Raw genomic sequence first — 17808 nt, forward strand, 5'->3', positions numbered from 1 at the left:
TTAGCTCTGCATTTGCTGTATTTTCTCTCCTTGTATTCTGCATAGTACCGATACTGAGGTAATGCTATTAAGTTATCTATCCTTATACACTGTTCCCATTCATATTCATATAACATCCCAGAACAACTAAAGCAATTGTTTATGTGGAAAAGAAGTATTAGCAAAGTGTTCCATACATTTTTAGCATCTCTTCATGAGCAGCTCTTTGGACCCTAACCCTCATCAGAAACAAAGAGAGCTAATATCATATGACCAGCCAAATCATCACAGTTTGGGAACTACTAATATAAAATGATTGGCAGTGTAGGGATGACCACTGCTTGAGAAAGAAAAAGGCCTGGTGAGAATTTGATTCAATTTCTCATCAAGTGAAAAAAAGCTCACACACTATTGAAATGGAAAATGTAACCCTCCCTTAGGGAAAGAAGTGCAAAATGCCAGATGCAATTTGTAGATTTTTTTCCAGGCATTTAACATGTGTGATTTTTGCCAAATGAAGAGAAGTCTATTCCTCTCAAATTCTCTGATAATTTTATTTGCTGCTAAAACCCCAAGAAGCACATATCAAACATAAAAAAGGGAAATACATACACGTATTTCCCATCAGATATACCAAATCCTATAACCAACCAAAGCATCCTGGAGTTCATCAAGAAAAAGGAGAAAAGTCACTGCATATTTCTAAGAACAAACATAATAGTCATTGAAAGCAACTGGACTTCAGGGAGGGTAAGTTTCATGTAAGGTCTGCAGGATTAGATCATGAATCAGGAAATGTGCCCCTCACCTTTCATTTGCCTCTCTGCCTGCCCCTGCCACCACCTCGTCCCCTCCTTTGTTACTGTCCTCAGCTGCTCTGGGCACAGGGGGAATCCCAAAGCTACTCCTGCCCTGTACTGCAGGGAACAGCTGTGTAGGGAGCCCATCTCAGCCAAGGACAGCATCAGCAACATGCAGATTCCTCTTTCCAGTGCCTACTCCCTGCCAGATTCCTCTCCCCGCAACCCGTCTTCCACTGGTGGCAGGGAGCAGGCACTGGAAGCAGGAATCTAATGAAGCAGAAATCTAATGTGCTGCTGCTGCTATCTCTAACTCAGCCAGATTCCCTACACAGCCACTCTCCATGGCTCCCAGCTGAAGGAGTCTGAACCCTAGCTGTTGCAGGCATGGGGGAGCCCCCAAGCTGCTCCTGACCCATGCTGCAGGGGAAAGGCATGGTGGCAAGCAGGTTCCTCTGTTCCTGTCCATCTCTCCTCCTCCTCCCCTCTCCTGCTGGCAGAAGGAACCTGTGTGCCACCACTTCTCCCTACAGTACAGACCAGAAGCAGGCCAGGAGAAGCTCCTCTCACATTGCATCAGCCGGGAGCTGACTGCTTCAGCTGGGAGCTATGGGAGCAGGGAGCCCAGCTTGGCCAGGGATAGCAGTAGTAATACACAGATTCCAGCTTCCAGTGTCTGCTCCCTGGCATCAAGGGAGATTGGGTAGGGAGAGAGGAGCCAAGCAGCAGGTGCTGGAACGAGGAACAACTGATGCTGTCGCTGGTTGAGCTGAGCTCCCTGCACTGCCACTCCCCACAGTTCTCAGCTAGACACTTCAACACTTCATTCTAAGACGAGGCTCTGTTTCTCCCCCACATGTTGAATGGGGGAAAAAACCTTATCTTGGAATCGCATAAATACAATATAGTTAGTGAACAATGAGTAAGGTCCCTTTCAGCCCCTAACATCTATGAAACTATGATACATAAGGATGCTTGACAACGTTATAAAAGGACACATCACTGACTGATGAAAGTTTAAATATGAGAAAGGTCTGAAATTAACTGCTTCACTTGTACATTTGTAAAAAAGACTGTTCTTAATGGACCAAACTTTCAAAGGTGCAGTGTTAGCAAGAAGCTCACTTCTGTTCACTGAACCTCTGATGTGGGCACGCAAATGACAATTATTTGTTCAGTGCCCAACTTGACCAGCTCTGAGCAGGCAAAATTACATCTTTTAAATGCTATCCCATTGTAGTTTCCCCTTATAACATAAAACAAACTAAAATTAAACACTTTTGGACATTAGTTAAAACCAGGAAATGGAGAGTTTACACTAAGGCCTACGTGTAAAGGCTAAATTAAAGCTTACTTTGGCAGGTAATTTATACTGGCTATTTGGGAGGGGTAGGGAAATTGTTCAGACAGAAGGAAGAATAGGAAGAACTTGCTTGTCTTGGCCACTTTCTCCCATTTTTCCATTCTCTCTGCCTCCATTCTTTCTTCTTCTTTTCTGTATAACACCCACAGATTTCCTAATGAGTTGGTATGCGACCCACCACATGCTGCTGTGTGGGTGTAACTTAAATGAAAGAGCTGTGTAAATTTACAAGTAACTTTCAAGGATATTTGCTTCATATGCCACAAAAGCAGAAAGAAGAAGTGTATATATCCGTAATATTAGACTCAGAAGCGCAATAGCTGATTATTTCTCCTTAAAAATATCCTAGGTAGCCATTCTAACTATGGATTCTCCTCTGCTCTGCAAAGAGGACTAGGTTTGCCAATTAAATTAAGGTGACTTGGCACCCAATCATGGAGGGGGGAGAGAGGGGGAGATTCCCAGTTAAAACATTTTTTTCCATCTTTGAAGAGACCTAGGAACTTTGGTTATCAATATTAACGCATTGACTTTTGAGCTTTTCCTGCAGTGCAAAGCAGTGGAGACATGTTAAATATGACTTTAAGACATATCCTTAAATATGACTTTAAGGAGAGCAGGGTGGAACAGTGACCCTGGATATTCAAAGAAATAATTTCTTCCGTTATAGCCAGTTCATTGTTCCCACAATGGGAATTCTACAGCAATGAAACTCCTAGCCAGGGCACTTCCAAAACCATAACTATGTGCAATAAATTAGTATCAACATTCAAGAAACAAACAACATTCAGCACTTGCCTGTCAAATTCAACAGCTGCTGTGGATTGCACAACTTAATATAATTTCTAAACAATATATATGTAAATGGCAATACACAAACCTTAAAAGTCTCCTACGTCATAGAATCACAGTCGTAGAGAGGTAGGGCTGGAAGAGACCTCCAGAAATCACCTAGCTCAACCCTCTGCCTGAGGCAGGATCATCCCTAGCCAAACCATCCCATACAAACCATAATCTAAATGCTACATAAGACTACCATCAACCCTGACATAACAGACATAACACCTTAACCTGCCCACAAGTAAAGCAGGAGAACCACAGCAGCAAATGTCCTGCTTCTACATAATGTTGTCAATATATGCTCAAGAGGTCCCAGGTAGAAGGTCACACCCCACACTACAGAGGAAGGAAAACCCCCCACTATCCATACCAATCTTTACCAATGGGGTAAAATTTCTTCCTGACCCCAAATATACGGTGATTGGTCAGGTACCTCTGGCTTTGGCACCAGCAAGAGTATTACCATATCCCAGTCAAAATCCCCAGCCTTGGCTCTAGCCAACACTCAATGCCTCTGGGAAGGCTTAAAAACACCATGATGTATAGTGGAAAAGGGTGGAGGGGGACAACTAGCAAAGTCCAGAAGCATGGGTAATACCCATGGTAGAACATAGGCATAGCTATGCCTAGATGAGCCCTGTACCAGTGGCTGTCCAACCTCTTCTTGTACACCTCCAGTGATAGAGAGTACACAACTTCCCTAGGCAGTCTATTCCATTGCCTCACTGTTCTAATAGTGAAGAAGTTTTTCCAGATATCCAATCTAAACTTACTTTGCTGCAACTTCAAGCCATTGGTCCACATCCTCCTCTCCACAGTGAGAAAAGTTACTTTCCCGTTTCTTTATGGCAGCCCTTCAAGCATCTGAAGACTGCTATCACATCTTCTCTAAGTGCTTTTTCTGCAAGCTGAGTATGCATAGCTTCTTCAGCTTCTCCTCATGTCACTTACTTTCCAAGCCATTTAGCATCTTTGTTACCCTCTGTGCCCGCCTCCACTCTATTATACGCTCCCATGCTGCCTTCGCCCAAGCAGTTGATCTTGCTTGCCAGGGACCCATGTGCGGACCACAGAGGGTGCCTTGGCTGTCTTCAGGGAGACCCCCTAACTTTCCTGACATGACTTTGAATGGTTTTCCAGTGGAGGGGGTCCCCTTTGAGGGTGCCTCCAGGGCCATCACGCACCTCGGAGGACGCTCACAGGGCTCCAACCTCCCCTACACCCCGGCCAAGTGCCACCCTTTTGAGGCGGGCCTCCAAGTCTATTTTGCGGCTAGCCCCCACTGGTGTCTTCCCTGGTCTCCGTGTTACCTCTTGATGGTGACCACCCGGGACCCTGGCCAGACTCCGGTGGGAGGGCCTGGAGACCCTTGGCTTTCGGGCTTGTCTTCCCATGTGCCCTTAGCCCTCAGTGCCTGCTGGTGGTAGCTCCCCGTGCGTCCTTGCGCAGCCTCTCTCCCCTTCCACGGAGTCCTAGCCACCCTCGCCTAGTGCCAAGGACTCTGCTAGTCTACCCTCACAAAGGGGACCATGGCCAATGCCTTGATCCTAAACCCCTCTTCCCTGAAGCACCCGATGTGACGCAAAATGAACAAAACCACCACCGTGACTACCGGTGAGGTGTGACCGAAAGGAAAGAAGGGAGGGAGGACCCTGAAGGAAACAGAGCAACCAGTGTGAGAGCTCCGTACACCCCTAGCCCCTCACCGCCCTTAGACTTGGGCACCCTCCAAGTCGGGACCCATGCTTTCGCTCCAGCCGGGGTCCCTCTCTCTCTCTCTCCAGGCTCTGCCTCTACTCGGGGCTGCGGCCCCATTGCCCGCGATCAGGGCTCTCCCGCTGGCTCTTTCAGGGGTCGCTGTGGGTCCCTTCGCTGGCTCCCTCAACTCCCGCCGGGCTTCTCAGGCTCAGGGTTCCCCGCCGCTCTTGCTGCTGTCGTTGCAGCTACCACAGCCGGCCTTCCCACCAGTTTCCCCGCCGGCCTTTTCAATCTCCGCTGGTCCTTGGTTTGGGGATCTCCTGCAGCTCCCGCCGCTGCAGCAGCTACCGCTGCTGCCTTTGCTGGCCTCTTCGCTGGCGTCTTCAGTCCCCGCCGGTCTTCCCCGGCTCAGGGATCCCCTGCCGCTTCCGCTGCTTCTGCCACCACCGTCGCCACTGCCAGCCGCCGTGGCTGAACGCCTCCTGCCCAGAGATTCTCTGCCAGTTCTCCGGCCCTCAGCGACCCCCCCCCCCCCCGCACCTTTGGGGCCACCCTTTATCTCCGCCATGTGGCGTCTCCTCCTGACGTCACCCGGTCCCAGCTGGATATAAGCGCGGCTAACGAACCACGCGGGCGGTTTCCCACCGCGCTTTTCCTTGTTCCTCCCGGCCCCTACAAGAGGTATGTTGGGGTTTTCTTTTTTTACTTTGAACTGGGGTTTGCCTGTAAACACAAATTCCCTCTCCTGCTCCTGTGCCCCTGGGACACCCTCTCTGACCTCTCCACATCCTTTTTAAAATGTGGAGCCCACAACTGTACACAATACTCCAGATGAGGCCTAATCAGTGCCAAATAGAGAGGTACTATTATCTCCTGTGTCTTGCACGTAATGCTTCTATTGATGAATCCCAACATCACAGTCACTTTTTCTGTGGCTGCATCACACTGCAGACTCATATTGGGTGCATCTACATGTGCTATTAAAGCAGGGGTGGGCAAAATATGGCCTTTGGGCTGGATACAGCATGTGAGGCTATTGTATCTGGCCCACAGGGCCCCTAAAATTTTTTTGAAAATTAAAATGTATCTGTCTTTGGTTCCTCTCAAAGATGACAGGATCCAGGGGCAGTAGGATCCAGGGGAAGCCCGGCAGGCTCCTGCAAGAGCAGGGCCTGCCTGGCCCTGCCTCCCTGCAGCTGGAAGCCCCAGCAGGGGCTTCTGGCCTGGGACCACCCCAGCGTGGGAAGCTCAGGTAAGAAGCAGGTGGGGAGGAAGGGAAGGGGATGAGCTGGTGCAGAGCACGGGGAAAAGTGGCCCCTCACCCATCCCATGGCCCGCACTCCCTGCTGCAGCCACTTGAGCAGGCACAGGCAGCCTCACACAGCTGCGAGCGGCTGCAGCGTGAGGCGCCAGCCACGGGGCGGGCGAGGGGCTGCTTTTTCCACCTGCACTCCACACCAGCTTGTAACCCACCCCCAATCCCAGCCTGGGCCCCACACCAGCTCCAGGCTTGCCTATCGGGGCTGTGCACAACAGCAGCAGCTGCTCAGCACAGAGGAAAGCGGCCTCACGCTTGCCGCGCCAGGAAGCGTTTGCTTCTGCTGCCCGCCTGGAGCTTGTGCTGTGGTAAGGCTGCCACCGCTGCTTCTGGGCAGGTAGCAGCAGCAAACACTTCCTGGCATGGCAAGAGGGGAGCCACGGCTGCTGCCACTGTGTGCAGCCCTGACGGGCAAGCCCAGAGCCACGTGGAGCCCAGGCTGGCAGTGGGGGCGGGTTACAAGTTGGTGCTGAGTGCAGCGGGGAGGGGGGAAAGTGGCCCCTCCCTGCCCTGTGGCTGGTGTCCCGTGCTGCAGGTGCTTGCAGCCCACCTGGGGCTGCCTGTGCCTGCTCAAGATAGCCCTGCGCAGGCTGCAAGCAGCTGCAGCAGGGAGCGCTGGCCACGGGGCGGGTATGGGGCCGCTTTTCCCTGTGCTCCGCACCAGCTCCTTCCGTACTGGCAAGCAAGGGGTCAGGGCTGTACGCTGCCCCCCACCTGTACCGCAGGGCTGGGGGGCACTGTGAGTGAGCGGGAGCGTGGGACTCGCACTGGTGTCCCAGGGCCAGTGCCAGTGAGGCCCAGAGCCATCCACACACTGGCCAGCCCAGGGGAGTTAATGTTTCATGATTTTTGCCTTGATGCCGGTTATGTTAGTGGCAGAAAGGATTCTGGCATTGGTGCAGTGGTCTTCCCATCTAATGCGAACAATCTTCCTGAGGCAATGTTGATGGAACCATTCATTCCAGGTGCTTAAGATGGCTTCAATATGTCACTCATGTCTCACACCCATAGAGAAGCATGTGGATAATCGCTGCATTGTAGACCAGGATCTGCAGATCTCAACTGGTAAAGGACATGGCGAAGCAGCTTTCTAAAGGATAGGCTGGAGCAGTGAATCCTATGTTTGATTTCGACATCAAGACTGACTGGGAGAGTTAGCTGCCAAGGTACGGAAAATGCTCAACATTTTCCAGGAGTTCTCCACCCATGGTAATTTGTGGGGGAGGGGAGCAGGTTGTGCTAGGGCAGGCTGATGGAGCACCTTGGTCTTCCCAATCTGAAGGGAAAGTCCCAGGCTATGATAGGCACCTGAAAAAAGGTCAAGGATGGACTGCAGATTGGGCTCAGTCTGTGTGAGGATAGCACTTGAACCAAGGAACAAGTGTGTGTTGATGACATACAAGGCAATACCACCACCTTTACTCACAACTCCGTCCCTTTGAAACAATGTATAATCCTCCATGTTGACATTCCAGTCATAAGAGCTATTCCACCAGGTCTCGGTAATGTCAATCAGATCATAATTCTTTTTACAAGCTGTAACTTCCAACTCATCTTGTTTATTCCCCATACTTCCTTTATTCATGTACACATATTGGATGCATTTTGACCTTGCTTCCTTTTTGCGCCACTTGCTGCAGTCTTGTAGCTCTCTGGCCCTTTCCCAGAGTTGAACTGCTTCTTTGAGTCCTTTCCCCTCTGGACTGTGCTCTGTTGCTGGAGGGTTCTGATCACCATCCCCCATGGAACCTAGTTTAAAGCCCTCCTTACTAGGTTAGCCAGACAATATCCAAAAGTGCTCTTCCCTGTTCTCACCAGATGGATCCCTTCTCTTGATAGCAGTCCTCCTCCCAAGAACATCTACCCATTATTGAAGACTTCACATCATCACCCCCATCTTAGTCATGTGTTCACTTCCAGAACACAATGGTCTGCCTTGGACCCCTGCCTTCCATGGAAAGGATTGATGAGAATACCACTTCTGTTCCAGGCTCCTTAATCCTCCTGCCAAGAGCCCCAGAGTCACTTCTGATCTTGTCATTCCTGGCAGTGTTGTCTGTGCCCACATAGATAAGCAGGAATGGGTAGTGGCTTGAAGGATGGATAAGCTTTGGCAAATTCTGTGATGTTCTGAATTCAGGCTCCAGGTAGGCAGCACACCTCCCAGGCACCCAAATCTGAACAATAAATTGGTGCCCCTGTCCCCTGCAGATGGGAATCACCAACTACCATCACTCTTCTCTTCCTTCTTCATACAGTGGTCCTGCAGCCCTTGTCCTTAGGTCCTTGCATTTCCTACACTCTAGGCTGCTGCCTCCTCTGCCTCATGCCTGCAGATGTCCTCTCCTCTACATCTTCCTTAGCAGTTCCAACACAGAGTGCTTGAAAATGGTTTCTAACTTCAATCTTCTCCTCTTCAATCCTAGGGGCCCTCTTTCTTCGAGTAGTCACATGCTGCCACTTCTCCTCATCGCCCTTTGGCCTCTCCAGTACCAACATCTTGTAACTCTTGTCCAAGTAAACTTCCTGGTCCCGGATACAATGCAGCATGGATACCCATGCTTTATAAGGTGCATAATACATACAGGAGTTCAGTTTGCCATGCTGGAATAATATGTCCATTTTCTGATTAAAAGGTTAATGAACTAGTGATACAAGAGAGCCAAACATTTAGTCCTCATCCTCAAGATTATTCTGAGACATCTGATGGCATTTCCAAGAATAATTAGCCTGTCTGACAGGCAACTCTATCTTCATATAATAAATATTCTTGCAAAACACACTGTATTCAGAAAGTCAACTTTTTGCTAATATAAAAAATGCCTCTCGGTGAAAAAAACTCCAAACATTCCTTCACAAGATGTTCTGCATCTCTTTTATTTTATTTTAAGAAAATTATATTTATTTTCTCAAATCAGAGAACTAAGAGGATCTAAAAGTTCATGTTTTACAAATCCTGCACCCTACAATGTATCAGAGAGATAAGATGCTTTTCCGACTTGCAGGAAAAGCTTTCAGAAAAATCTTTAAGTGGCCTGAGGCACTTTCTGCTTATGTTCTATTTTGTATTGGTAGGAGAAAAGGCTTTTCATGCCACAGCAAACCAGGTCTAATGTATTCCTAACATATTTTTATAAGACTTTCTACACCTATTTACTGTCATAATGAACCTCCAAAATAGTATTTAAGCTTTGTTCTACTTAAAAAAAAACAACATGTTCACATTAATATTGAGAACAGTAATTATATTCTTACAGGCAGATCTGTTAACCACTGCAAGAGGAAGCCACAGGAATGTTACAATTTTGGATATTTGAAAAGACTTTCAAAGACAAAGTATTTTTGCAGGGTTAAATTAATAAGAGAGACAAATTCTACACCATGAATTTAAATTAACTGCTTTCATACTGATATAGTGCTCATACATTAAAAAAAAAATACTACTTTCTACAATGTGGAATCTGTATTTGACATTACCAGATGTCAGCTGGACATATATTTGAATATATTTAAAGAAAGGGAAGAGACTAGCTACCTTAGGATTTGGTATTAGGATAGCGTGCCTTTCATTTCTCTGTAACCAATTCACACCTAGTACAGGTTATTAGTAAACTAAAGTCATTATTATCTGATGGCTGGTTGAAATCAAATAATCTTAGTGGATAAAGTCATCATAAAACCCACTGCCTAAAAAAGGCAACCTTGATGGAAGGTCACCAGAATGAAGCCATCCACTGGACAGGAAAAGTGAAGGAGGATGCCAGAACAGCCAATGCTGTAACATTAAAGAGAAACTGCCATGCAGATTAGGCACCAAAACATACTTGTACACTTAACACTAGATCATACCTGGCTTCTTAGACATCCAACTGGGACTTAGGCACAAGTCACACAATGTGATCCTAAAGCACTTTATTTAGCAACTGTAAAATTATGTGGGGACTTCAATTTTGGCCTGGAAAGATCCTTAGGCACTTAGGTGGAGATCTGGGAGAGTGCTGTTCTGCAGTTCTGTTTCCACACAATCTGCCCTGCTCTCCTTTTGCCTTCTCCTGTTCGGGAGGTGGAAAGAATGGAGCATTGTAGGATGATGAAGAACCCATGGCTTCGTTGTTGTACTCCATAGCATATGCACACCTAACAAGACGCAATGCACTTTTAAGTAGTCTCTTATTGCAGCACATACTCTTTTGGAGCACTTGAGCTGTTTTTGGAGCACTTCATAAAGCATGTATGCCCCTATGGCTCACCCTTTGAAGAGCTTCAAGGGCATTTGAAATGCTTTGAATATGATGTCTGTCTGCAACCTTGGTGACTTGTTCCCACCAAGATCTGTTGCAATCCAAATCAATCTTAGAGGGACACTCCATCAAGCAACTGATGCTGAGAGCACATGAAACTCAACTGAAAAGTGGTATGTATTTGCCATAAAGACCATAACAAAGAGTAATACTTCCAACAGAAAAACATAAAGGAATTAAAATCACTTAGTTTAGACTCTTTGGGTTCACTGGATTTCTTGACAATGTCATTTATAGTAACATAAGTAAAGAAATTTTTTTTCCATCCCATTTAATATTATTTGCAAAGCATAAAATAACTGCATTTGAACCTACCTTTTAGGGACAAAGGAATGGGCTTTGTGTATTCCATGTGTTTCCACTGGCCACGTTGTTTACGAGCTTCCAAGTATTGCTTGACTCTTGAATCAATAGAGTCTTTCAGCAGCATGCAGACTTCCTGCAATTGAATCATTTGCAGATTTATACCTTAATCTATGCCATCTAAAAAAATCCATAAGGCAGTACTTGCAACAGAGTATGTAGAAATTCATTCTACATAATGTTGCACTATCATGCTAAACAGATATTAAAAGTATAAATACACGAACAAAAAAAACACCTACAGGACTTAGAAGAAGAGTTAAACAGCCCATTTTTGGAATATATTTTGAAAAATGAAAGAGGAAGCAAATTATAACATTATTGTTATGACTCAAATACCATGCACTGCTTCACCATATAATTTCCATAATTTTCCAAAAGTGTTTATTGTGACTATTTGCTTTAACCAGATCTGTGAAATAAATATCATATTAGTATCACAAACTAATGCAATTTATACTTGTGAATAGTGAATTACAATACTTATTCCAATGCAGTTAGAGAAAAAAAAAGTTGCCTTTAAAAATACAGCCTAAAATCATGAGAAAATTCATGATAACATGAGGAAAAAATTCCCAGGAATTTGCAGTGCCCTAATTTCTCTGCTTGGGCCTTGTAAACAAGACCAGACTGTTTTGATTCTATTCCAAGAGATATTTTAGGGAAGGCTAAAAGTTGACTAGGTCATATCAAACTAATTTCCCTGGTTTACTTAAAAATTCCTTTAAAAACTTAACTATTTGCACCTTGCAAGTATCTTAATACAATCCAGAGATAAGCATAGGCCCCTCAGTAACAGTGTTAGGACAGGACTAAAATCAAGAGTTTATCTTGTCAGTACTTTGAAGTTTTTAGATAACTGTGCTTGTACATATTTTGGACTGCTCTCTCAATCTCTCCATTTTCTAACATATAAAACCTCAGAGTAAAAAAAAAAACATTACACTGTGGGACACAATGATATTATTTTACATTTAAAATTTTACAATATGTATTTTATAATAGAAAAATGAGTGTTTTTAATGAATTATGCTTCAGATACAGATGTCACAAATGTCAGATAAATCAGGGTGGATTTGATTTAAATCAAATTGATTTAAATCGTGATTTAAATCACTTGTCAGGAAACCTCCATTTAGTCATTGTTTTCTTCAAAAAGTGCACTCTTGTTGTTTGATAACCTTTATTCATTTAACTTCTTGAAACTTTGCACTTTTAGAAAAAGCATGTACACAAACTTGCTGAAAGACAATACAGCTGATGGGTAGGTAATCAGGTCTGTTATCTCGCATCTCCATATACTGCTATTAACAAGGATGTTATCTCTGGAGCCAACAAACTCTCCCTATGCCTGAAGAAGGGCATTTGTCCCCCAAAGCTTGCAAAGAACAATTTTTCCAACTATTTAGTTGGTCTAATGAAACATATCACATCTTCCCAAAGAACCTTGTCTGCCTATGATCTCTGGAGACACAAATCCACAGTGTGAGAACTGATACTAAGCATCACAGAGATGCTTAATGGGATCTTCTAGACTGAGCACTGAATAGAGTGGTTTTCTTTTAATCTTTACTAATCTATGGAGAAGGCTATGGGAAACCCCTATGATTGTGCCCCTAATATTGTTCATAGCCTGTTGTGACCTACTTATAAAACTTCTAAAAAAGTTTACATGACTATATTGTCTCAAATAGTATCTAATTAGAAGTTATAATCCCTTTTCCATTATGATATCTTTGAGTTTTAACATAAATTAAAATTATCTTTACATAAGTTTATTTTTTTAAGAAATGCATCTTAACAAAAAATAAAAATATGATTAAATAAAAAAATATTTAAATAAAAAATTGGATTTTTTAATTTTAAAAAAATGTTGATTTTTATCCACCCTGCACCCTGTGATTTATACAGACAATCTACAGAACAGACATAAAAACAAAGATTATATAAATATAGCTACAAATAACTAGGTTCCAAATTAATACATTAAGCATATTAATGAACCATGTAAAATATTTTCTCTTTATTGTTAGACAGAAGTATTCTTATTACTGGGAAAAGCTTACGTATGTAGATTTCCTTTAAACTCCTTAAAAAAATCTAACTATGTCCTTTAATGGAAGGATACCTTTTAATTTAAAATAAAAGAGGTGAGAAAATGGCTGAAACAGAAGATGCATATGGCAATAATGAAGTATTATATAAACCTGGTTAACTTTGGAAAATATTTCTTTTAGCAACTGTGTCTATGAAGAGATTATTCAACAGGCCTCAAAATAAACACCCATTAAACATAACTTTATAAAATGTAAACAAGCTCTTTTATCAAGAAAAATCATATCCCTGCTTGTTAATTTGAACTTGTAATGGGGTAATGTGCCTAAACATATGAAACAAAACAGTTAAAATCATACAACAAACTTATCAAAATGCTTTCATTTCAAGCATAAGGCCAGATCTTCTGTTCCATCATCCCTACCAAGAGTACAAAAGGCAGAAAAGCAAAATGACCAAATTTGTCAAAGAAAAGGTGACTGAATCTGTTGCTCAAGTATCTACCTTGCCCCAAACTACAACCCCTACAAAAATTCCTTTTTCACAGACAGCCTCTTTTCTACCTTGCATTACTACCGCTGTAGAGTCTTTGGCGCTCCCCCCCCCCCCCCCTTTCCCTGCTTTACCTTTTGTTTTCCTAATCTCTACCTATTTATATTCTGACTGACATCCTGCCACGTTTTTAGCTTCTCTCATTCCTTGGAGTCTCAGAACAGCAGAAGTTCCCTATGCCTGAAGAAGGGTGATTGCACCTGAAAGCTTGCTAAGAACTTTTTTCCATCTACTCAGTTGGTCTAATAAAAGATATCACATCTACCCAAAGAAGCTTGCCTGCCTATCCCCTATACTAAGGGCTTCTTTATGTTTAGGCATGTCCTCTGATAACTATCCTGCTTTCTGTTGGGGCCCAAAGGCCAGGAGAAGCTGACAGTGGTGTAGAATCTCACCCTTCCTTCTGTCAGCACAGTAAGCTGGGAGTTGGACAGCTACAGAGGGGAGAGAAAACAGGAGAATGGATGTAGTATCACTCCCTAGCAACCTCAGATATAACTGCCCGTGTAATATCTTTTCTCAGTGACCCACTCCATACAATCAACAGTCCACTGGATTTCAATCCAAGTACAAACAAGGATTAAGAGAGCAGCCTGCTCATCTTTTGGTTCTTCTACAGTCCACAAGTGAAAAGGGGAGCTGCTGTTTCACAGTCTGGAAAGGACAAAGAAGGCAAACCATGCCATGCCTTCAAACAAGGTGATTAGTGAAAAACTGAGAGCTAGATACTGAAAAGGTCACAGGCCTTTCTTCAAGTTTTCCCATGTGGGGGATGATGTTGCCCGTAATGTCTTGCTGATTTTTTTACTTCCTACCTTATATCAACAAAAAAGCCTTATATCAATAAGGTATTTAAAGTAGTATATTTTGAGCCATTACAATCACACTTCTCAGTTTCTGAAGACACTAAACCCTTGTGTTCTACTTAAAAGTAATGAATACCTTGTCATGCCTCTTTATTACATCTATCATGATCCAATTTCCTGAAATTCATATTTTATGTTTTGACAGTCAGGCAAAATATATTTCGAAAACACGGATGTCAGATGAGCTGGGACAGTAAAATTGGTCACAAATACAAGCTTTAATGATTCATTTACTCAGAAACACATTTTAGAGTTTTTCCTATAAACTTTTCTCTCTGGTTTATAATGCATGCATGGATCAGCTGAATCACATACTGCTGTATATTCTTGCTCCCAGGATACTAAGTTATTACTACTTTTTATTTTACACTGCTGAAAAAAAAATGTTATACTGCTGAAAAAAAAAAATTTTATGAGATGTGTCGGGATGCTCTGTGGTGACAAGTTAATTATGTCATTATTAGAAAAGGTATCTGTTGAAAAGTACCGTAACAGAGACTTGCGGGAAAGTCCAAAGGCATTTAAAGCAACTTGCAATGACTCTGGTTCATTTTTGATGGGGATCTCCCAAGTTCCTATTACAGACTGAAGTTGGTAAAAAAAAAATTCTTCCAGACACTGATTACTGGAACCTAGTAGAACTAACATGGAGTGTCATGTAAATTAAACACTTCACATTTGCTGTATATTACAATAATTTTACAATGTGTCATCTACAGTCTAAAATTGAATCCTTATTTTTAAAAGATCTTTGAAGAAATTAGGTTAGATTTTCTTTTTACAAAAGATAATAAATATGTTAATACTCTAACCAGCATACTAAAAAACCCAAACATTTCTTTGCCTTTGAAATATATTTGGTGCAAAACAGATCACATTTCTAAAATAGAAACAATGAATAAAAAAAAGACATTTTGTTACTAGAATCTAAAGAGATAGATTATATCTGTCATATTTTTGGCTTATTAATCATTTTCTTGACTTAATAAAATTCTTATTAGAAAAGCATGTGTTAATAATATGTTTATTAAATCTAAAAACGATCAGAGTCAAAAGGGTCAAAACAGTACATACTGAAAAAGTTTAATGTTTAAAAGGCCAATAGACAGGAGGTCACTTGGGAACCCGAGGGGAGATAATACACTTGATAGGCCTAGCAGTCCCACAGGAGTTAGTTGTTCAGGGTTAGGTATAATTCACAATATTCTTATTTTAATAGTGAAAAAGAAATCTGAACAGTTCAATGCAATCCAATTTTTCCCCTGAAGCTACATGCTTTTGAAGTAGATGTTATTTTGTTGTACCTCCTTCTCATGATCTGAAAACCAGCTGGTGTCTTTACTGGGGCCTTGAGGCAAAATATGAAAATCTACCAGGACAGCAAAGTTCCCACACTGGAAGAAAAAAAAAAAGTTAGTTGTTAGGAGGCACATGTCCAGCAGACAATGAAATAAACAATCAAGTGATCAATGGCATCTGACTCAGATGTACTGCAGCTACAATTTAAAAGTTCTTGAGTTTAGTTTTTTAAGAAATATTTTGTGGCTAAATAATTCCTAGCTTTACCAACATTACCTGTAAGTATAATTAGAAATGCTATTACAATATCTTGCATATCAGAGTGAAATGAAAATTTAGAGCTGTGCCTACCGTACCATCCTATTCCATATGTTCCTACTGCTGGATGCACAAATTACGAGGACACACAATTTTATTTTACTACGGATGTACCAGACCCAACTCCATCTCCAGTTTAAGTTACAAGGAAAACAAGTATGTGACCTTATAGCTATGCATGACGAATGCAGCATATCCTTTTCAAATGCACAGCACTTAGTTTTTTAAGAATGTATATCAGTTATTTATTTAAGAATTAAAGGGAATATAAAAAGGAGTCCTTAAAAAAAATGGCCTATGTATCAATCTTTTTCTTTTTCCTGAATTACCTTAATAATGAGATCCCGCAGATTTCAATGTTTCCACAAAGCTAACATTAAGTGAAATCTGTTGCCTACCTTATGCTTGAAGAAATTAGGATACAATTAAGCTACTAATCATCACTGCATTTAAATGTTTGAACTATATAGGCAACATACACCCAGGGTCAGCTCAATTACTCCAGAAAGTCTTCTCAGGACCACTGTAATATTAAGCCTCTAACACTACCCTTCCTTTTCAGTGCAACTTGTATGCCAGAACACTATTCATGATAATGAGACAGTGATAGGAGGAAGACTGACATGTAACGAGAATTCTTATTGGTAGATCACCTGACTGCACACTCTTCTTGGTACTAAAGCAGCACTAGTGGGAATGTGTAAAGCCCAAAGGCATTGGGACTGGAGTCTTCCTTCTTTTTAGATGCCATGAGTCCCAGTAATACAGCTTTCTATCCCAGTAAATCAACTCCAAGGTAAAGGCCAGATTCACTATTACATTTTGGCTGCTTTTTGCCATTCTTGTAACGCCAAACCTGCATCAAATATATTTTGACTTCTTCTTCACACCCATAACTGAGCAGTGCCTTTCTTTCCTGATTCATATTTATTAACAAGACTTAAATGTGAACAGCAGAGACTCCCTATACCTGAAGAAGGGTGACTGAGCCCAAAAGCTTGCCAAGAACTTTTTTCCAACTACTCAGTTGGTCTAATAAAAGATATCACATCTACTCAAAGAACTTTGTCTACCATTGAATAGTCTGGGTTTTGTGCTGCTTTGGTATACCAATGAATCTGCTCATAAAATTTTTTAAACTCTTTTAGTGCTTGAAGGTTTTAAGGCAAATGGAACTGAGATCACTTGTCCTGGCTGCTTGCATAAAACAAGCCACAGAATTCCAGCATGATTCCTGCAAAACCCCTCTCTTATGGTTGAGCAAGAGAATACTTCAGTACTTCAAATCTTTGGAAACACTGAATGGGAAGTAATGCATGGGTTTCTTGTGTAATAGTTATGTATATACTATTTTAAATAATTTAAGCAGAAAAAAAGATCCTAGGAGTTACCACTTGCTTAAAGTGTAAAAATAGAAATATTTTAACTATTTCAAAAGCAATTATTACAAACCCAGAAAAAAATCCCAACATGTTAACATAAGAAATACAATTATGACTCTCAAACCACTTTAATTCTGCCATATGGCAGTGATAATAAGTAAAACAATTAAAATAAGAAAACAATATTTCCCTTTCTTGTGTCACACATTAGGACAACACTAAGGCTGTTTGGTTGCCTTGTTGGTGTATTCCCACACCTTTATGCGTGTGGATTTCTCTTTTTGAGAATCAAGTTTAGAATGAACCCCTTCTCATTTTCACATAGTGGTACTCTTGAACAAATGGGATGGGATCAGCTGCACAGGATCTTAAGGTCGTTCTTGAGGAGGGCAATTTGAAATTCTTCCTGAAAAATAAATTTTGTGGTTCATCCACATAAACATCTATGTCCTGCAACCCAGAACTTCAACTGTAGAAACAAAGATTTCCCTAAACAGCACTATACGCACACTGAAGGGTAAAGATTATTTTAATCCTCAAGGCTGAAAAGAACATCTATATCCAATCTTCAAAGTATTACATAAACTACAATACTTGTCTCCTCACTTATACCCTTAGTATAAACCTAAATAAATAGCAACGTGATTTTGGTAGTGTTTTTTTTTTTGGGAGGG

At 42.2% G+C, this 17808-nt stretch overlaps 1 protein-coding gene across 1 annotated transcript in view; it reads right to left on the minus strand.

Moving 5' to 3' along the window:
- The window catches only part of SLX4IP (SLX4 interacting protein), a 143153-nt gene that overhangs the window by 48833 nt on the left and 76512 nt on the right, over window positions 1-17808 (minus strand). Inside the window, 2 exon segments of the mRNA XM_059720157.1 lie at window positions 10615-10738; window positions 15440-15529. Of these exon segments, the coding sequence (XP_059576140.1) occupies window positions 10615-10738; window positions 15440-15529 (214 nt within the window).

Source organism: Alligator mississippiensis, chromosome 1 (assembly GCF_030867095.1).
Source record: "Alligator mississippiensis isolate rAllMis1 chromosome 1, rAllMis1, whole genome shotgun sequence".
Taxonomy (NCBI): domain Eukaryota; kingdom Metazoa; phylum Chordata; order Crocodylia; family Alligatoridae; genus Alligator; species Alligator mississippiensis.